Here is a 22,738-nt window from a genome sequence, read left to right on the forward strand (position 1 = left end):
CACCCAGCGCCCACCATGCTGTGTTATAAAAAGGTCACAACCCAGTCTCTGTCTGGAGACTTAAAAGGAGAAAAGAAGGCTGCCTGCAATGCTGAGCTATCCATATTCCTACCTTTTATAGTTGTACTTGGTGATGGTGGGCTCTCCGAATCAACTTCATGGAAATACATGTTTAATGCACCCAAGTGGAGTGGAGCTCACCTCTTCACTGCCACCATCGCTCCTCTTCTTACTTACTAGTCACACTAGCCTTTTTCAGTTCGTTGAATGTTCTAAATACTTCCCCACCCCAAAAACCTTTACACACAATCTTATCTCTACTTGTCTCTCAATAGAATAAAGCCCACACTTAGGGAAATCTCAGCTCCCTGCATCTCTAGTCTTACTAATAAGTCATTTTATTAGTGATGCTTACAAATTGCTCCATAAACACTGAAAGTTAAAATGAAATGTCCAGTGTAAATGCGTAAAGCAAACAGGCATATTATGTAAGGACACAAAGAAGTAGGGAAATTGAGGAAGTTGATCTATTTGTTGTCCAATACCAGATTCCCAAAATCTTATCCTTGGAAGCATTTTTCTTTTGGCTCAGTCCCACATTTCAAATGTGTCAGAGGAATAATATTGATTTAGTGCACTGTCAAGGCATACAAAGCTGATACGGAAGTCACTTCGTCAATTTATTTTCAAGGTACAGAATGGTTTTTGTGACTAAACAGAGAATATGCCTTGTGCCTTGGTTGGTTCCTCATTCAGTTACATAGGGATTTTTTTTCACATCGAAATGTTTGAAAGTAAATACTATTTGAGTAATTTTATCCCATTCTTTATGTTTTTATTTTTTATTTTTTTTATTTTGGAGGGGGAAGTAATTAGGTTTATTTATTCTTAATGGAGGTACTGGGGATAGACCCCAGGACCTCATGCATGCTAAGCAGGCACTCTACCACTGAGCTATACCCTCCCCCTTATTCTGTTCTTTTTCCACAAGCTTCTGCTGACGTGGGAAGAGACATTCTTTAAGGACATTGTATTTGGAGATACGGAAATAAGACTTTCCTTAAATTAAGCCAATGCGAGATCCCTGTTCATGTCCCTGGAGTTTCTGGAAAAACGATGGCAACAAAAACACAGCCTCTGCTGGCAATGGATTCTATCTACAGAACTGTCTCAGAAACACTTCAGACACTGCTCTCAGCTACATCTCCAGCCCCCACAGCGAGCCCTGAGCCCCAGGCATGCTCTCTTCCAGCTCTGCATGGCGCATTCCCACTGGGATGTGCAGGAGGATGGACCCACAGCACCTTTTACACTCCTCTGGTTGTCCTCATTCAAGTCCATCCACCACGTAGACTGCAAGCAGCCCTTCACTGCTGATGTCTTAGCGCTGGCATATACATGCCAGGGGCTCTAAACGTGTTTGTTGCATATGAATGGATTGTGACCGTTCTCAGAAGCAGCACTGAAAAACCAGATCTTTGGATCTCTTAGCCCCCAGCCTATTAATACTTTATAAATGACTCGCAAGTAATATGGACTCAAAGGGTCTATTATAATTAGAAGTACTTTTGAAATTAGCTGGTTTAAACGGATCCACTGGCAGAAATCCCGTAGGTAACAAATCTGCCATTCCCCCAGAAGCAACTGTGATTTGGAAAGCTCTCCTGCCGCGGTGGTGGGGTGGACGTTTGCAGACAGACTCCACTTCGCTAGATTCGAATCCTAGAATGTTTACACGGCAAGGAGTCTGTCAAGTCTTCTGCTCCAAACCCCTCATCTTACAGATGAAACCTCAAACCAGAAAGATTACATGAACGCAGTGACTGAGGGGTGCAGCATCATGAGAAACAAGTCTGTTTGGCCCCACTCCAGTGCTGCTTGATTTCATACTAATCTCTCCTGTGTTCAGTTATACCCATATCTTTATGGACAATGGATCATAGCCATTATCTGTGCAATAACTTTTCCACAGCTTCTGGATGGAGAGTTCTCAGATTTGTCCCTAATTCCGGGTTCCAGTTCTACCTCTTAGCCTTAGGTTGACAAAGGAGATTGGTGAAGGAGGGTCATGAGTCACATTTTCATACCAACAAACAGGGCCTGAGCCTGGCTGCATGCACCCTACCCACCTGCTTGAAGTCTCGGGCAATTGCTGCCCGTTCCAACGCCTGAAACCTCACAGGTAAGGAGAACTGTTCCTCCGAATTAACTGGAAGGTCGAGCTGTCTCAGTCACTCACGCAGTCTTGCTTCCTCTCTGCCAGTGAGCAGTCAAAGCTTTGCTCCTCTGAGCTGCTCGTTAGAGAGGTTACCTATATTGGGCACATGGCTCAGCAAGGCTGTTGGGTCCTATAAATTCCTTGAGAAGCAGTGAACCAAGGCATCTTCCAGTTATCACAGTCGCAGGCCATCTGTCCTGGGAAAGAGAGGGCCACCCTAGGCGTCGCTACCACCTTGACAGGGACCCTGGCAGCCTCGCCCTACTGGTCCACAAGGTGCCCCCAAGTGTGAGATGCAGCAGAAAGAAGGATTCCAAAGACGGCTTACTTTCAGGCTCAGTTAAACCATATGGCCTGCCTTGTTGCCTAGTTTATAAAGAAGCATTTGTCAATTCTAAAGTTTCAATTAATAAAATCCAAACTGGTAGCAATTTTCCACAAACGGAGCTGCCTACAGCAGGTTTTAACAGGCGGCTCATCTGCGCCATGAGGATGAGCTTGGAGTGCCGCCTAGTGGCCACCTTGGGTGGTAGCGCCTGATAACGTGGCGTTCTGCGGAGGAGAAAGGCACCAGGGGCGACGCCGGAAAGGCTGGAGGTGGAAAAACCCCCCGGTCTCCGTGTCTGACTGCTGTTTTACGGGTTTGTCCGACCTAAAGGAGACGTGTCCCAAGGAGGTTTATCTTGAGGGACTATCTCATCTAAGAAAGTGTACCACCTGGACGAGTGTCTTCATCCCACCCAAATCTCAAATGGCCTAGCAGAGATGTATTTCATTTCCTGTAGAATTTTCGGTGAATCTTTCCTTTACCTTCATAAGGTAGAAACATACCTTTGACCCTTGCCTTACCCACGTTCATATCTGAAATGCTAAAAGCTCACTATCACCATTTTAAAATTTTTCATAATCTTTTCAATGTATGCATTTCTAGTGTTCTACCTTTCACTCAGGATGCCAGCTACACACCACTGAAAAGGTGCCTGTTTCTAAAAGTTTTTAATAATTCTACTTCTTGAATTTTCATTTTTCATTTTTTCACATTCTCTTTATTCCCTTATCAAAACATTTCTTGTTCTCTAGCTCCTTTTGCCTTCAGCCAATTTTCTGAAAGTGGTGTATCGGCTTTTTGTCACCTAATTTTGAAAAGACAGAATTCCTCCCTTTTAGAGTTCGAGATTTGCAGATACTGACAGGTATATATAGAACAGATAAACAAGTTTACACTGTATAGCACAGGGAAATATATACAAGATCTTGTAGTAGCTCTTGGTGAAAAAGAATATGAAAATGAATATATGTATGTTCATGTATGACGGAAAAGTTGTGCTGTACACCAGAAATTGACACAACATTGTAAACTGACTACAACTCATTAAAATTAAAAAAAAATTCTCTGCTTTTCCATATCTTCCTTTTGAGAGAGAAGTTGATATTCAGAGAGAAATGGCTTTGTTCAAGTAAAAGATGGAAAGCGGCTTATTGGCTGGATGGAAATAGGACATTTACCCATATTGTCAATATATAGAAGCTAGAAACTCCCCTGGATTTTCTGCGGATCCCACTCCTTCCTCAGTTGCAATTTCCACTAACTGGGTGTTAGCCAGTCCTCTGCTGTGCCACGCTCGTCTCTCTACAGCTGCAATTCGCAGGGTCCAAACTCTGACTTCTACAGATTATCTTTCCCACTCCAGCCCGGAAATCATCAGCTGGCACTCAACAGCTCAGCTCTGATGTCTGAAACCAGCCAGCCCCGCCTCCGGGATCCCTACCATAGGAGACAGAGCCACTGCCTGCCGAGCCGCTCAGACGGGAATCTGGGGATATCTATGCCTTTTCGGTCCCTTTTGACCTCCCTCCACATCCAAACCCCAGTGCCCAGCTCTCAGTTCACGGCAGCCTCTTGGTGGGTCTCCCTCTGTTCACGTTGCCCCTCTCCCATCTAGTCTCTATTTTTGTGCTAAACTGGACTTTCTCAAATGCAAATTGATCAGCTCTTAAAAATCCTTCATTGACTTTCCAATACCTTCAGCATAAATCCAAACCCCTACGCCAGGATGTTTGAGACCTTCATCACTCAGCTCCCAGCAGCCTCATCTCTCCCCACTGTCTTACCCCCAGTGTACCAGCCATCCTAGACCCCAGCACACCCTTTCACCATTCCCTGACTTAGCCACTGCTCACCAGCTCCTCAGACCAGCGCCTTCAGGATTCAACTCAGGCAACAGGTTGTCCAAAAGGCCAGCCTCAGGCATCCAAGCAACATTGGAACGCTTATCATATCGCACTGCAGTCTCTTTTGATGTGCCAGCCAGACTTGAGGGCGGGAACTGTTGGCACCCAGTTCTGAAACCCTAAAGCCCTACACATTGGTTGGAGAATTTGTGAACAAGATGATAATAGAAACTCCTTGTCATTTCTTATGGGCCAGGCAGGCACAATATGAATGTTGTCTGCACTGTTATATCTAATCCTCATTTTGCCCCTATGTTGTAAGGCAGAATGAATCTGACTCCATATTAAATCAGTTCCTTTAGCTCTAACCCTGTGCTCTGTCTCCTGGGCTCAGTCACGCTGGTTCTGCATCTTTTGTAAAAGAATGTTGCCTAGAGCCTGAGATAGACAGGACAGCCCATTCTCAAGGCTCTGACCTTTAAGGGGATAACACATTCCCATTCATGTAGAGATTAAAAGTCGCAGAACAGAGAATAACATTTGTCTTTTTGGAGGTTTATAGCAACATCAGGGCAGCCGTAAGAACAAAGGATTTCAACACCAAGAAGTTTGCAACATTAACCACACCCCCCTCCCTTTTCATAGAAAAGGAGCCTGAATTCTGACTTGAGGAAGATGGTTCTCCAGGACATTAGTCTGCCATCTTCTCGGTCTGTTGGCTTTCCAAATAAAATCTTTATTCCTTGCCCCGACACATCATCTTCGGATTTATTTGCCTGTCATATGGCAAGCAGAACGAATATGGACTCCGTAACACCTATAAAGATATCTGTAAAATACTCATAAATGAAGAAAATAAGGGTCAACAGAGTTAAATTATCTCAAGTCACTGTGGTGGAAGCTGTAATATACCTTTCAAATCCCCCTTCAAGAGAAGACTTACTCCCTCATCTGTTTGAAGGGTTGTCACCCCAGGACGATGCCCTGTTTTCAAGGCACCCACATTCAATGACTGATCCCCATGGGGCATTGCCTGCATCCAGACATCACATCTTAGTGTCTCACGGGGTCATCGAAAGCTTCCTTTTAGACTGCATTGCAGCTCAACTTCTCCTTCTATCCAATTCTTCTTCCTTCCCCCTTTTTCCCCTTGGGTGTTGATGCCAAAAATTTTCCTTACTAAACCTCCTGCACTCTATTTTCCATCTCAGAGTCAGCTCCCCAGGGAGCCCGGCCAGTAATAGTCAAGCAGCTAGTAATTGATGGAGCCAGCACTTGGACCAGCTCAGCAGCCTAAATCAGCAGCCATGCTCTGGACCCACTAGGCTGCACCACCCCCTGTGATAAACAAGGCTCACCTAACTTTGCATCTCTGGTACTAAGCATAGATACTCAATAAGTATTTGTCAGTTCTTCACCTTTTTACCTGTTTTGTGGTTTGGTTGGTTAGGACCATTTGTTTATAGTTCTTGCCCTCAGGAACCTCACAATCTAGTCTATTGTCATGAAGGAGCAGGCAAATTATATTCCAAGTTCATGCTTTTAGGGTCAGATTAATAAATGATACACTTAATTATTTCAAACGGTACAAAAACACTCTAACTTCAGACTTGTTTTATTTATCAATGCTTTTAGAATTCAAAGATTTAGCAATTGTACTTCTACCCCTTTGAAAATAAGCTTGATCCAAGTCTTATTTATGTTATTTTACTCAGTGTTTTTAAAACCATTAAAAAGCAAAACATTTTGAGAGAAGGAAAGAGGGGAGCTCACAAGCACGTAATGACTCTGGGTCTCAGGGAGTGTCTGCGTCACACATTTAGCTGTCCTGCGCTTTAAAATCTGCACTGGGTGACAAGGCACTGCAGTCATCGGAAGCCTTTGTCCATGACAGAGTGCTTAAGATCCTGCCAACAAGCATCTTCAGGAAAGCAGTTGAACAGCTCAGAGTAAAAACAGCTCAAATTCCTTTGAACCTGGTTTTAGAACACGATCTTCAACTCAACAATCTTGATGAATAACTGCAGAAAGGACTAGCTTTTCAAATAGGGACTGAGGGGAACCAGTGTTAGAACTGTCATTGGCTTAATCTTTTGGACTGAAGTTTGTTTTCTTTCTCTGCAAAAAGCATAAATGTCCTTTAAACGAACAAACTCTATCAGATAAACAAACAAACACAGTCCATCTGACCCATTACACAGTTCTAGGCTTATGAAGTTTTGCATTGTCCAAAGTAAAACAACTCTCTAGGAGAAAGGCCAGTAGAAGTTAAAGCTTAATCTCACTAAGGCAGTGCACTGCAGGGATGGTCCTTTCTTGGATTCTATTGCCTGGAACTATGTTCTTAAGGATTTTATGCCTGTCATCCTGTGAGGAAAGCACTGGTATCAGTAGAGATAAAGGGAAAGAGTTAAAATACAGGTATTAAAGGGGAGGATATAGCTCAGTGGCAGAGCACATGCCTAGCATGCATGAGGTCCTGGGTTCAATCCCCAGTACCTCCATTAAAAAAGGTAAATAAATAAAAACCTAATTACCTCCCCCCAAAATAAAATAAATGAATAAAAAATAAATAAGAACACTTCAAAAGATGGTTATTTTCTTAAGTAAGACTATAGATATTGAACTAAAGGAAACCTGAATTCAAATTCTTAATCTTAATTTGGCAATCGTGTGGCCTCAGGAAGCTGCTTAATCTTTTTGAGCCACTTTCAAATTTATTATTAAAGACTAATTATATTAAGTGATTAATTAATACCTAATTCATAGCCATGTTTTACAAACTAAGAGAAATATCGAATAAGATGCTTTGCACTCAGTTGATGTATAGATAGCCCATGACAGATGACACCATTGTGGTGTGGAAACTATCTGCTCGTCCAGTTTCTGCTAATAAATCGATACTCAGACTTTATGTTTGCCAAGAATGAGGAGACGCCGGAGTTCAGATTTAACGACCCTCAGCTGTTGAGACGACATGTGTAGTATGAGGTGGTGCTTTTAGTATTAGGTGGGGAGCATCCATTCCCTCTTCTTCAGGTAGGTCCACCTTGATTATGTTTTAGCAAACCTCCCTTCCTGCATCTCAGTTCATGAGGGTCTAGATGGTTATTCCAGAGGTAGTTACATGAGCCAAGGTTGATCAGTCAGATATTCTGGCTCTAGAATTTGACTCTTAAGCAGAATAACAGCTTGCCAAAATGGTAGCAGGTTCCTTTTTTTTTTTTTTTAAACAATGGGCTACTCAGAAGAAGGACTCCCTTAGATCTGACTACTGAGCCTCCCTATTTTCTGATCCTCCTCTAATTTGCATTTGAAACATTTTCTTTGATTCTGGGAAATATCTGAATCACTGCCAATAAATCCAAGTTTCTCTCTTAAGGTATGTTGAATGCACTTCTTATGACCAAAAAGAAGAAAAAAACCCAAAGGATATATTAGAAGACATTTTATTTAAAAATACAAAACGCAAAATACTAGCTCTCCAACCCTGACCCAAATGGAGAGCCACCCCTCGGGTACCCCTGTAATGTAGTGAGACCAATTTTTAACAAACATCCCATAATTTATAACTTCCAAACAAAGGTTCTTCCATTCTAAGGACGGCTTGCTGGAAACAGCTTTAGATGTCTGATTAATACCTTTATTCTTTTTAATACCTTTTCAACATAAGGATGATTTACTTTCACTCCTTTTCCCCCCATTTTTAAAAATGGAAGTATAGTTGATTTACAATGTTGTATTAGTTTCGGGTACATAGCATAGTGATTCAGTATATATGTATATATAATCTTTTTCATATTCTTTTTCATTACAGGTTATGACACGCCATTGAATATAGTTCCCTAGGACTTTGTTGTTTATCTCTTCTGTACACAGTAGTTTTCATCTGCTAATCCCAAACTCCCAATGTATCCCTCTCTCCCACCTTACCCCCTGGTCACCATAAGTTTGTTTTCTATGTCTGTCTTTCACTCCTTCTCTACTGTGAACAGAGGTACAACATGATTTTATTTCAGAGTATTTTATTTTCAGAGTAAGATGTCACCTTTTGCTAAATTTCTTTTGTTTTTAACCCTTTGCATTTTAGTACTTCAAATTATATATTACTGGTGCCCTCACTGCTAAAGAGGAGTTGACCTTGTCCAAGGCTAACCAACAGAAATATCATTGAGCCACATACATAACTTTTCAGTTTCCAAGAAGCCACATTCAAAAAAGGTAAAAAGAAACAGGGGAAATAATTTTTAATAATAAATTTTACTTAACCCAATATATCCAAAATAATATGTCAATATGAAATCAATATAAAAGTATTAAGGAGATATTCTACATTCTTTTTATACTAAGTCTTTGAAATCCAACATATATTTTACACTTGAAGCACACCTGAATTCAGATGCAAATTTCAATCAGCAATACTTTTTCTGTGTATAGATTTTATAAATTTTACAGTTGAAAAAACTATGTACTCAGAAAGAGAAAGAAAAATACCCTATGAGATCATTCATACGTGGAATGTAAACAAAACTTAAATACAAAACAGAAACAGACTCATAGACATAGAATACAAACTTGTGGTTGTCAAGGGGGCGGGGAGTGAGAAGGGACAGACTGGGATTTCAAAATGTAGAATAGATAACCAAGATTATACTGTATAGCACAGGGAAATGTATACAAGATCCTGTGGTAGCTCACAGAGAAAAAAAAATGTGACAGTGAATACATGTATCTTCATGTATAACTGAAAAATTGTGCTCTACACTGGTATTTGATACAACATTTAAAAATAACTATAACCCAATAAAAAAGTGTTCAAAAAAAGAGAAAGAAGTATGTACTCAAGTTTTTCCAAGCATGCTTCAAGTTTTTTTAATAACTGAATTGAGAATTAGTTTAGAAGCTAATTAAAACTAAATGAAATAAAAAATTCAGTCCCTCAACTGCACTGTCCACATTTCAGGTGCTCAGGGATGCCGTTTGGACCTCACAGGCCTAGCAGAACTGTGTTTAAGAAGGTGAGCAGAGATGTTCAAACATGTCTCAGGTCTCAGTCATGAGATACTGATGTTTTAACATTCCACAATAACTTTCTTTATTGAAAGACATAGGAATTTCTCCTTGAGGTGTGTTAAGCTTCACTAAACTGTACGGTTTATAGAGTACACCAAACTGGGAAATTTTTCAGCCATTATTTCTACAAAGATACATATTTTTTTATTTTATCCCTCCCCCACCCTCACACTCAAAAACCATCCACTCAGCCCACCACAATTCCAGGACTCCAATTACCTTCATGTTAGGCAGTTAAATATGGTCTCACAGCTTACTTACTTTATTTTTTCCAGTCTTTTTTTTTTCTTTTCAGTATTTAATTTAGAATAATTTCTGTTGCTGTGTCCTTAAGTTCACTAACCTTTTCTTATGCAACATCTAATCTGATGTTAATCCCATCCACCATATTCTGTATTTTTCGTTTCAGATAATGTAGTTTTCATCTCTAGAATTTCAATTCTTTTAAAAATATCTGCCGTGTCTCCTTCCATTGTGATCGTACTTTTCTCTTCTTCCTCAAACATATGGAGTATATTCACTATAGCATTTTTAACGAACATAGAAAATGCACTTATAATAGCTGTTTTAATATCCTTTTCCTTCAAATCCCACCATCTATGTCATTTCTGATTCTGTTCCTACTGTTTGAGTCTTCTCCTGGCCTGGGGTTGTTTTTTCCTGCTTCTTTGCATACCTGAAGTTTTTTGATTAGATGCCCCAACTTTATGAATTTGATATTGTTGGGTACCAGTTTTATTTTAGTTGCTTTGTTTGTTGCTACTTACTAGCTTTTATTTTCTTTTAAGTATTGGGGGTTTTTCTTCTGAGATGCAGTTAAGTTACTTGGATTCATTTCAACCTTTTGAAGGTTACTTTCAGGCTTTTTAGGATGAGCCCAGAACAGCCTTTAGTCTAGGCGTAATATGACCTCACTCCTGAAGCAGGACCCTTCTGAGGACTCAGTCTGATGCCCCTGCATTAGGAGGTTCCCCACTATGGCCAGGGTGAACGCAAACTACTCCCAGCCTGTGTGAGCCCTGGGGATGATGGATCCGCCCGCTCCTTTCCGGTGGTTCTCCCCGTCCTCAGTAGGTTCCTCGTACACGTACACAGATCAGTTCTCAGCCAAGGACTTGAAGGGATCCCTCTGCACGTCTCCAGAATGCTCTCTCTCTCTCTTGCTTTCTCTCCGCAGCAACCTCCTTTCCGGGAATCTCCCCCCAAGAGTTCCTCCACTCAGCAAGGCCAGCAGGCTCTGTTTGGGTCCCCCTTCCCTGTGAAGGCAGTGAGCCGGGCCCTGGAAGTATTCATTTCATTTGTTTGCCTCTCAGGAATCTTAGTCTAGCGCTGCCCTTTGTCCAACATCTATAAACTGTTGCTTCATATATTTTGTCTGATCTTCTAGTTGTTTGAAGGTGAAAGATAAATCCAGGTCCTGTTAAGTCATTCATTTAATCTTTATTAGATGCCAACTGTATATGAGGGACTGTGCAGAGATCCACGGTGGAATTGAACTGGAAGAGGCACAGTCCAAGTTGCCACAGGCCAGCAGGGAAGAACAATAATAGTTAAGTGATTGCTCAAGTAAATATGCAACAGAAACCACGGTAGGTGATAGGGGAGAGAAGACTGACATGAAAGCACACAACAGGGAGACACGGTCTGCAATCAGGAGAAGTTTCCCAAAACAAAAGACATCTTGAGATTTAAGGAATAAATAAGATTTGGTGTCTGTGTTAGAGGCTGGGAAGTCTGCTAAGAAGAACAGCATATACAAAAGGCCTGGGGCAGGATGGGACCATTAGACATCATTAAGTCCAATTCTTAGATTTCCCAATGAAGAAACAGAGGCTGGGAGTTTATGACTTGCCTGGTCACACAGTGTTAGTGGTATTGCAGGCGATGGAATCCGGGACTCCTACTTCCAGGTCTAGTGTACTTTCCATTTCACTATGTCATTAAGCAAATGTTGGGAATATGAGATCACTTTATATAATGGCATTTGTCATTTTCTGGTCCATGACACATTATGGGCAATACACAATTTTGTAATTTACTCTCATTTAAAAATCATTATGGCCAAAATTTGATTCCAGATATACTTTTAATTGCCTATATTTGTATGTATTCACAAGAAAAATGATGTAAAGTGTAAATAAATGTACAAGAGAGCACAAAACAGAAAAGAATGAACATCCACACATTTAGCACGCTGAAGCCGGAACAGCATCATAATGGCCTGGGGATGTTAACGCAGCTCCCTAAGTGGCTAAATTACACCCGGGAGATCCTCGCTCAGCAGTGTAAGCTGTTAGCGCTTTCAGACATTTTGGGAAATGCATCCATTGCCCCATTCCAAGCTTAATTGGCATAATAAACGCCAATTAAAACTCCTTTAAGATTTTAAACTGCAAAACTCAAAAGTGAAAATCTTTATGTAAAGACTCACACCAGACTCCCCTACAGGAAGTCTCTCCTACAAAAGGCACATTTCTTCTACATTCACCATGGCTTCGTTACCTTGTAACATGGATACACACGGCAAACTTGCATTCGCATAGGAAAGGAAGTCATTTCCCCCAGCTATCCTAAACACATCACTCTTAGACGGCTTATAAACTGTTGTATGTTTCATATGTTAATAGAATTCAGTTTTCTGTCAACAAATATATAGAGAGTATCAACTATGTACCAGGACTGGAAACACAGTAAGAAACAAGGCAGAACGCCCCCTCCCATCAGTATGGAGAGATCTTCTCAAAGGCAATTAAGAAGTCCCTTTCCATCCCTGGTCCTATATGTATACACAACTGCTTTTTAAACCTTTACTTACAAGGCTTAAAAGACAATTATTCATCCAGTATAAATATAAAATGGACTCTCTGTTAATTTCTGATTTTGGCAAAAAGATATTTTTATGTCTTATGTACAGCTCATTTTAGGAGTCAAAAAGTTCCGTTTTGATTTAAGTAGCCCAAGCTGCCAGTTGTTTGATATCATCGTCCTCTTCTTCTGCCCTCCTGGAAGATGCTGGAACCAAAAAATGGGTAAAAATTAGACACTGGTGACATTCATACTTTCAATATTCACACACAATCAGGTATAAATTATGTACAGAAAGGTATATATTTCTGAAAAGTGCTAAAAGGGATGGGCCTGGCTATTATTTCAGGGAGCTATTTGACCCCAGGAGGTTGAGGTGGGGAACAGACCTGCTCGGGCTCGATGTGCAGAGGAGGGCACGCTCGGCATCTGACCCGGCACCCTGCCTGGCTGTGCGGGGAGGGAGGACGAAGGCACACTTGGAAGTCGGATATTTGTCATCTTCTTATTTAATTCTTCCTGCTCCAGTTCTTCAAGCTCTGCCATCAACTCATCCTGAACACAGGAGAAAGGAAGAATTATGGAGTTAATGTTTCAAGAAGTGGGTTTCCTCAAACACAGTAACAAGAACATCTGCTCCCCAGTTGATACGTGAGAACCCAGTGAAATGGAATATTTATTTTAAGGCTAAATCTTTTTTGCAACACTGAGCAATAATTAAAATCTGAATATTTGGGGTTGTGCAAATTTGTTGGAGTTAATCTTATAATACTTCAGTCAACAGCTTTTCAAGTAATTTGTGCAAGCTGAATATATCACCTCCACAGTTTCTAGGAAATTTACACCTTGCCTGTCATTTTTCCAATGTATCTTTTATTTTCTACTGTTAAGAATTAAGAATCTGTGAAACTTCAACAGGAGGAAATAAATATTTTCATTTGCACTAATGCTATTGAAAGTAACAGGTATAACAAAACCATAACACACTGAAAGTAAAAAGAATCAAAGATAATATGGTTCCTTCATTTAATTACCAAAGCCAATAAAAAAAAAAAACATGCTGTGTGTTTGAGTTAAGAAGGCTTCAGCTCAAGGTAAGTGCATTGTATTTCTTTCTTTTAGCGGTAGTCCCAGAGTCTGGTTTAATCATAAACTGCTCTCTGTGTCAGGAACCTTAGAGAGGCAAGATTAGTTTGAGACTTAACGGGTAAAAGTCATCTTATTATGGATATGAGATGACTTGTGCTAGTTGAGGTCTAACTGGCTCCATGAGCCCACAGCCGGCATCCAAGGCACCTGAGAAAGGCTGGGAGTCAAAACTAGATTTTTTCATCATTAGACTTCTTAGGCTGTCATCATTAGAGGTGACCTAAGACACCCTTATATTCAACCATTTATTCATTCACTCATCATTGAACAAAGGAGGTTCTTCATTTATTCATTCACTCATCATTGAATAAATTTATTGAGAGCTTACTCCTGGCCAGGTACTAACCTCAGGGCTGGGGAGACAAAGTTGAATGAACAGTCCCTGTCTTTAAGGAGCTTACTGAATGCGGGAGAAAGGTGCATAAGCAAATAATTATTCTATATTAAGATGAGAGTAACAATACTACGGGCCAAGAGTGGAGATCCTTAAGCCAATTACAATATTTGATCGAGTCAGCGTGTATCAGACAAACAGCAAGCTCAATGACTGTCTGACCACTGTTACAACTGCCACATAAAAAGGAAGTAAACATGAAAGCGTGTAGCATGAGACCATGTGGAACAGTGCCCTCAACGTAGTCGTGGGCTCCACGGTTCTCCACAGGCTGTATGAAAATGACACCTTCAGAAGGAACATTCTGATATCCTATTTCTGCTCACAAGACAATGAGGGGCAAATACAGTAAATACGGTAATAGCAGACCACACCATCCCACGCTGAACGGATGCCCAGAATTGCTAACAGTGTTTGATAGTTATCAGTGGCACTGAAAAGATATCGATATTTTCTTTAGCAAATATGTGATGACAGAATAAGCATCTCCATCATTTTCAGACTTTAGGTACCAAACGCTCATTTACTCATTGATAAAAGAATTTTAGAACCTAAGGAACTTTAGAGATAATCTAGTGAGCCAGTCATTTTCATTTTACAAATGAGAAAACTAAGGGTCAGAAAAAGTAAAGGGACTTACACAAAGCTTAGTAATAAATAGGGAAACCCAGACGTCCTCATGAGCCCAGAGCCCTTTCCACCACGTCATCACACACTCATCAGATGCTTGTCAGTCTAACCAGAGAGAGGCAAACTTTTTTCTGTAAAGGGCCAGGTAGCAACAGTTTAGGCATCGAAGACCATGTATGGTCTCTGTCCAACAGTCATCTTTGTTGTCATTGTCATTGTTGCTGTTCTTTTCTGCCATCCTTTAAACATATAAAAACCATCCAGCTCAACAGGCCGCATGAAAACAGAACTTGGGAAGCATTTGGCCTAAAAGCCACATTTTTTTTCCAACCCCTAGTCTAGATCGTTTCAAAAAGTTGTTGCCACCCAGTCCTGCAGGGACTGGTTCCACATTTCTGCAGAACTGCATCTTACTTATCAGATGTATCATTTTTAATACCATGTGGGTGTAGGAAGCCAGATTCTCGGCCATGCTAGTCTGAGGACAGGAAACGTTTCAAAATACGTACTAGCCCTACTTGCGTGTGTTTTGAGTAGAACAATTGAAATTCACAGTACAGACACCACCATTATAATTACAGGTCTGTATTATTGGACTGATTCATCTAAACGGAATGTATGTGTGAATAACGCCACTCCACATTAACTTTGTTTCATTGCCTGAATAATAAACAGAGCCAGCCTGACCTCTACTGTAACAACCACAGAGCATGATACACCTGTTCCTTGCAGAGTGACACAGTCTGCTTTGTTTTGCCCAGATGTGGGAGCACTCAGTTTCTCATAATGGGGCGATTTAGGCTTCAGCCATTAAATGTCCCTAACTTTACATACTGCTTTGCCTTAATAGCTGAAAACTTAATTAAAGGCTGTTTGTCAAACTGTATTAATCCCTCCTTCACATCAGAGCTACCAACACTCTATTTCCCTCTTAAGACAGGTACATTTCTAACAAATATCATTTATTCTTTAATGATATTTAAGGAAATCTGTAAGAAAACCTGCTTGCTCCATATGGTGGGAAGCTATCCTTTCCGGCAGCCATAACACTGCATTTTTCATATTGTATCACCCACCTCATCAAAGTCATCACCAAATCCAACCCGTTGAGAAAACGCTTCTGAGATTTCCTGGGCAATATCCTGCTGCTCTGTGATCTCTTGCATCAAATCGTCTATTTTATTCACATCCCTGGGAAATAATATTTTTGTTGACATATTTTAGAATTTGACTTTAAAATTATGAATTTAGATACAATCCCATATGAAAAAAAATGTGTCAATTTAATATAAACTCGTAAGACATTTCAGCATGATAACAAAGATTCCTGTTGCTAATATGCATCAACTTTTAAAAAGAATTTGCATTTCCAAAAAAGTAACAATTCTGTATATGTACATATACATTTAAATTATAGACATTAAGTTAAATTGGCACTCATCACATTTGGGAGTCACTAGAGGGCAAACGATTTGATGACTCACAATGTTTGTATACTTATGTTGAAATTCTGTCTGGTAGGGCATATGTAAAATTTAAATACGTGCTGCCATGTATCAGCTCTGCAGGAAGTGACGCCATGGAACACCAAGAACCACCGTGGTTACTGAGATAAACCGTGCAGCTCTCAGCAGCCGCTATCTGACAGCAGTTTTCTGAGACGCTGAACTCTGGAACTAGAGGTCTGTTTTCGAGAATGCCCAGTAGCTCTGAGATCCTGACTCCCTGAGAACGTTCCCATAGCCTGGGAGATTACTGATGAAAGCAGGATTAGGCCCATGAATTCCTCAGAAGAATTAGCAGCTTTAGCAAAGGAATCCAGGTAGCCGCAGGCCCAGGATGGACAGCTGCTCTGAAGTCAGCCTGAGCTTCACTGGCCCCGAACCGCCCAGCTAGGTCGTCGGTATCTGAATGCCAGCATCTGGACTGCCTCTTTGGTACCTGGTCTCTGAATCATTCCTCCAGCTCTGAAGCTAGGCCAAATCGGATACCAGAGAAGGGACGGTTTTCCTCGTTATTAAGCAATTAACACTGAAATTTTGATTCCCAGTGGAATAAATCTTTATGCAAGTTTCCCAGACTCTATATATGGGAAAAGCTGAGTATTTTGACATAATTCCATGCAGTAATCAAAAAGGCTACTTTTGCCATCTTCCTACCACCCTTATTTCCAATTCTTATATTTATAACAAATATACAAGGATTATTTATTTTTAAAAAATCATATGAGAAAGGTATAGCCAACGTTTGGGCCTGGGAGGAAAATTTTTTTCAAAAGGAACAACACCCAGGGATGATGTTGCTAAACTACCTGGACAGAAAGGCTATGATTCTGTGATACATTTTAGCACCTGGCTTACAGCAACGACAGAGGGTTGTGACTCTGATAATGAATTTTAGGATTGCTGTCTGAAGCTGTCAAAACCCTGGCTGATTGGCAATTAATTATCATGGCAAGAAAATGCTGGCCAAGATGTCTTCACTGGGCCCAGCCTCTCCCTCTCCCACTGTTTCCATCCCTGGAAGCTTCTCTCCATCCCTCAGGCACTCATTGCTCTTGTGCATCTTTGGCCCAAACTTCACTATCTTTTTTAAGCTCACAAAGGGCTGGGCCCCCGGCACTGATGCTCAGTGTGAATCACTAGCCCCACTACCTCCACAACTACTGACTGCTATTATGTTGTGCCGGGAGCCATGCTAAGGGTAGTATACCTCGGATCTCTCTGAATCTCACAATAACCACATGAGGTAAGTACCTTTACTGCCTCCAGTATATAGACGCGGAAACTGAATCAGGCAGAGGCAAGGGAATTTGCCCAAGGCCGGTCAGCAGGAACTGGGATTGTAACCCAGAAAATCTGGCCCCAAAGCCATGCTCTTAACTATTATTCCGTCAATGGTTCTCAAGAACTCATTAGCATCAGAATCACCCCTACCTTTCTTGAAAGAGGCTGAGCTTCTGTGTTCTCTTTAGTAGTGATTTTTGAGTCTCAGCAAAGTTTGACAACCACTGTTGTCTGGGTCTAACGCCCACACAGACGTTAACATTTAAGCCTTTTTAAAATTACAGAATGAAAGTGTTTACAAGTAGAGTGTCAGGCAATAGTGAGGGAACTGGGAAACACTAATGGCCAAATCAATGTCCTTTATTTATCCTTTATTATTTTCTTCATTATTATTTTAATTTATTTTTTCACGGACTTTTTGTTGTCTTTCGCCACTATAAATTTGTCATCGTTCCCTGTGGGAGCATGCTGTCACAACATGTCCAAGAGTCTCAAGTGAGTCAGTCCGCTCCTGCCCAAATCATCATACAGTTCCAAAGGCTCATCCCAATGGTTAGGGAATTTATGACTCAGAGGGAGACCAAGGTCACTCACATGTTTTCATGAACTGCTTTCATTGCTTTCGCTGCAAGGCCCATGTTCCTTAACACCTCGGTGTTGGTGTGTGAGTTTTCCAAGGCTTCTCTCTGGAACTCAATGGTGGAAAGGGTGCCATCAATCTGAGTTAGCTGCTTCTCATACCTCTTCTTTCTCTTTAGTGCCTGCAACGCAGCTAAATAAGAGAGAAGGCACATTTATAAGGAGAGAGCCCAGTCACTTATTCAAGAAATATTCCTCAGCACCAGCCATGAACTCGGCACTGCAAAAGCCTACAAAGAGGATACCAAATAAAGATGAGAAACCTAAGGGTGACGTCTGCCCTTTTAATTGTTTGTGCCAAATACCAGGCCCTTAAACATTTTGTTATTCTTCCAAAGATCTGCCAAGTGTCAGAGGATGAAAAGTCCAAATTTCATATTCCATAAAATATACCACAGAAATATTTCTGTTAATATTGGATATTAGGAGAAAAAGATAGATAAAAATAAAGTATCATGTAATAGAAAATAAAACTTGAGAGGAAGAAAGAACCTTAAGGACTGTCTATTCTCACCTCTTCTCCTTATTTCAAAGACAAGTTCATTGAGACCCAGAGAAGTGACTTGCTTGAAGGTAGTCAGTCAGTGACAAATCCAAAATCTAGGACACCAAGCCGCGTGTCTTGGGCTGAAGTGATCATGAGGCGGCCAGTGAGGTTACATCTAATCATGAGTGCCCATGAAATCAACACCATGGAGTCATATTCAAGGATTAACGGCATACTGGTGAGGAAAAAGAATGCTGCTGCCAGAAAAATGATGTCCAAATACCCTCCCCCGAACACTTAGGAAACTAACCTTACCTGCTTCTTTCAGGAATCACAAAACGAACAGAGCCCTTCTGACTCTGACCCCTTGTAAGGCACCCCCAAAAACAGGCCTTAAAATAGAAGTTTTGATAAGGCTTTTATGAGAGTGGAGGAAAAGAGCAGCAGAAAATTGCTAATATCAAGATAATTAAAGAGAACTGACAACAAGAGCTAAGAGTGAAATATGTAAGTTATTGCAACATGTAAGTTATCAGAAGCACAGCCTTTCTGAGAAAAGGTTCTTTTCTAACTGTTTTAGTCCATTTCTTCTTGTAATTCCAGCAGATTCAGTTTACTTATTCCAATGCTTTTTGTCTGGTGCACAGACTCATAGCCGTCATACTTTCTTGCTGGATTTTATTGGTGATTAGTAAATAAATATTATTTGCTGCCCACTTAATTCTTTCTGCCTTACATTCCATTTTGTTTTAGACTAAATTAATATTTCAGCTTTCTTTTTGTTACAATCTGCCTGTAATAATTTTACCTGGACCTCCATTTAAATTTTTTTCTATTTGCTCTTTTTCGATGTGCCTATTACAGAGAGCATATATTTGAATGTTTAATGTGTGTGATGGTTTTTAACTAATCAGACAGTCTCCAACTTTCAATGTTAGTTTTTAAGTTATTCTTATTTATTGTGATAACTGATATGGTATCTAACATGGTCTTTTTACCATCATCTTTTATGTTTTATGTTTTCTGTTTGTTATGCTTTTAATTTTGTTTGTTCTTTCTTGTCTTTCTGTAGGTTGATTAGATTTCCTTTGTACACTTTTGCGCCTTTAATTATGGGATAATTATATATATACTAAATTTATTCTTTTAACAGAGACTCCTGTATTTAAAATATACACATATTATTAAACTTAAGTTTTCTATCCATTCTGAAAATTAATCAGTATCTATAAAACTTATTGTCTTCAGACAAGATTCTTTTATCACCCCCAAACCCCCAATGGTTGATTGAAATAATCTGCACTTTTATTATTTCCAGATGATTACCAGTTTTTTAAATTATTCTTTCAATTTTTAAGGAACCATTAAGCTTCATAGATACAATTTCAACAGCTATTCACACTGAAATGCAGTGTTTATTGCTCATTTTTGTGACAGCCCATTCTTGTCTTCCAACTCAGTAGCTTCTTTTAAAAAAAAAAACATTTTTTATTGAGTTATAGTCATTTTACAATGTTGTGTCAAATTCCAGCGTAGAGCACAACTTTTCAGTTATACATGAAGATACATGTATTCATTGTCACATTTTTTTTTTTTTTGCTGTGAGCTACCACAAGATCTTGTATATATTTCCCTGTGCTATACAGTATAATCTTGTTTATCTATTCTACATTTTAAAATCCCAGTCTGTCCCTTCCCACCCCCGACCCTTTGGCAACTACAAGTTTTTATTCTATGTCTATGAGTCTGTTTCTGATCCGTATTTACATTCTTTTTTTTTTTAGATTCCACATATGAGCGATCTCATATGGTATTTTTCTTTCTCTGTCTGGCTTACTTCACTTAGAATGACATTCTCCAGGAACATCCATGTCGCTGCAAATGGCGTTATGTTGTCAGTTTTGATGGCTGAATAGTATTCCATTGTATAAGTATATCACATTTTCTTTATCCAGTCATCTGTTGGTGCACATTTAGGCTGTTTCCATGTCTTGGCTTTTGTAAATAGTGCTGCTATGAACACTGGGGTGCAGGTGTCTTTTTGAAGTAGGATTCCTTCTGGATATATGCCCAAGAACGGGATTCCTGGGTCATATGATAAGTCTATTCCTAGTCTTTTGAGGAATCTCCATACTGCTTTCCACAGTGGCTGCACCAAACTGCATTCCCACCAGCAGTGTACCAACACGGTAGCTTCTTGATTGTCCCGAAGATACTAATACAAGTTTTGTTTTTTAACACCTTTTATTTCCTACATTATCTCTCTTCTCTTGTTCAGTTGCTTGCTTATCTTGGTCTTTCTCTTTCAAGCAATTGCCTTTCCTAGAAATTCTTCTGACCTTCTACTATAGGTTCATATTTATAATAGTATAAGTAGCCATGCCTCTTGTAGTTACGTGAGTGTGTTTCTCCATGAGGTCTCCCTCTGGAAAGAGAAGGCTACCCAAAGCTCTGTAGCAGAAGTGGGTGGGACCCACTAACAGACAGGCTTCCTTCCACGGGGAGGGAGGAAGCAGACAGGCTGGGGATTCCTATAGTTGCCAAAGAAGGGGTTTGTAGGTGCGGATCATTTTTCTGTATTTCCCTTGAGTGGTAACTTTCCTTCCCCATCCCTTTCTGCCCATCGCGGAGGTCCAGGGTTATCTCATCTCTGCTCTGTTTCCCTCTCCAGCTGCAACACCGCAATGTAAGTCCTTGCTGAATAGCATTTACACTTTAAAGAACAAATTGACTGTTTACTCTGTCCTTTAGGAAAGAACTTTAAAAAAAGTCATCTCGTGCAAAGGCCTTTCTGCAATATCATATTGTATATATGGTATCACACTGTACAGAGGCTCATTACATCACTGAGCAGGGCTGCATGAGGGCTTTCTCTGCGCACAGGGAGGGTGGCTGATTGACCCCCCCCTCGGCTGTCACTCTGCCTGTGGATCCACATCTACTATTGCATTGATTACACTGATTATAATTTTTGTAAAATCTACTTTTTTAATTAATTAATTTTTTGGCAGGGAGAGGTAATTAGGTTTATTTATTGTTAGAGGAGGTACCGGACATTGAATCCAGGACATTGTGCTTGCTAAGCATGCGCTCTACCACTTGAGCTACATCCTCCCCTAAGAAATCAATTCTACTCCATCTCCCCTGTATTATGGACAAGCCCTTCGTGGAAAGATACAGCATCCTATTCATCTATTTCCCCACCACCTGGCCCAGATCCTGGGGTATAGCCAACAAAATACAGCAGGAAAAACCAACATTCATTGAGCATTCACTGTATGCCAAACTGGTGTTAAGTGTTTTATGTGCATTATGTGATTTACATCATTAACTCTCACAGAAACTCCAAGAGTAGATACTACTATTGGCCCATTTTACAGAAGATCAGATGAATGAATATCAAATGAATAAATCTGATAATTGTGTGCATCATGACAGCATGGTATAACAGAAAGAGTATGGCCCTTAAGGCCAGAGTGTGAATTTTTCTTCCATGACCTAATGTATATTCTTGGGAAAGTCACGTCCCAAAATCATGTCCCAACCAGAATTTATTAGTAGTAGTAAAAAATATTGGCAAGGTTGGACATCATACCATGTGGCTCCCAACGAGTGGTTCTGGAATCTTGTGAAGGAGACGACGATGATGATGGTGATGACGGTGAAGGTTCTAACATTTAGTAACCCCACCCTAGGCGCCTGCACTGCACTAAATACTTTACATAAGTTATTTCATTTACTCTTCAACAACTGCGTAAGTTATATCTCCATTTTCCAATAAGCAACTGTGCAAGGCTACTTAGCACTAAACAGGTGGAGCTTAGATTTGAAAGTGGGCACTCTGACTCCAGAGTACAGTGTCCTGTTGTCGCCTTCTAGGTATTGTTGTTGTTGTTCGTTGTTACTATTCAAGTGAGGGAGCATCATTTAAGAAGTGCTAAAGTCACTCACTAAGGTTACTACACACAGTGTTTAATTGGTAGAGGCAGGATTACACTGTAGATCTAGTGACTCCAAAGCCCCATCTTTTATACCAAATTGCATCTCTCGGTTTTCAGAAAGTAATCTGAAATTAATTCTTACTAGGAGATTTTTTTTTTAATAAGAACTTAAAAAAAATTCTTACCAAAAAGAAAGAAAATGCTTCTGGGTCAATGGGTATCAGTTAGGTTCCGACTAAGTACAGACACTGAACCAGCCTGACGAGAGAGGGAGGAGACCTACTTTGAACATTCCACACCCGGGGGTGTTGGGTGGATATGTGTATTTGGAGTTTAGCTTCCTGGGATGGTCTGCTGAATCGCAGAATGTACTGCACCATTGAAATGCAGAGCTGTTTTGTAATATGATGTTCCTGTTACAGCGGCAGGGTGAAAAAACAGGTA

At 40.3% G+C, this 22,738-nt stretch overlaps 1 protein-coding gene across 1 annotated transcript in view; it reads right to left on the bottom strand.

The window, feature by feature from the left end:
* Window positions 1–7,888: 7,888 nt before the first annotated feature.
* Window positions 7,889–22,738, bottom strand: part of CHMP4C (charged multivesicular body protein 4C) — a 28,277-nt gene continuing 13,427 nt past the window's right edge. The window contains exons 2-5 of the mRNA XM_006202369.4: window positions 17,822–17,999; window positions 15,518–15,632; window positions 12,658–12,823; window positions 7,889–12,475 (exon numbers count right to left, since the gene is read on the bottom strand). Coding sequence (XP_006202431.1) covers window positions 12,411–12,475; window positions 12,658–12,823; window positions 15,518–15,632; window positions 17,822–17,999 — 524 coding nt within the window. The 3' untranslated portion in view covers window positions 7,889–12,410. The remainder of the gene's footprint in view (window positions 12,476–12,657; window positions 12,824–15,517; window positions 15,633–17,821; window positions 18,000–22,738) is intronic.

This window comes from Vicugna pacos, chromosome 29 (genome assembly GCF_048564905.1).
Source record: "Vicugna pacos chromosome 29, VicPac4, whole genome shotgun sequence".
Taxonomy (NCBI): Eukaryota; Metazoa; Chordata; class Mammalia; order Artiodactyla; family Camelidae; genus Vicugna; species Vicugna pacos.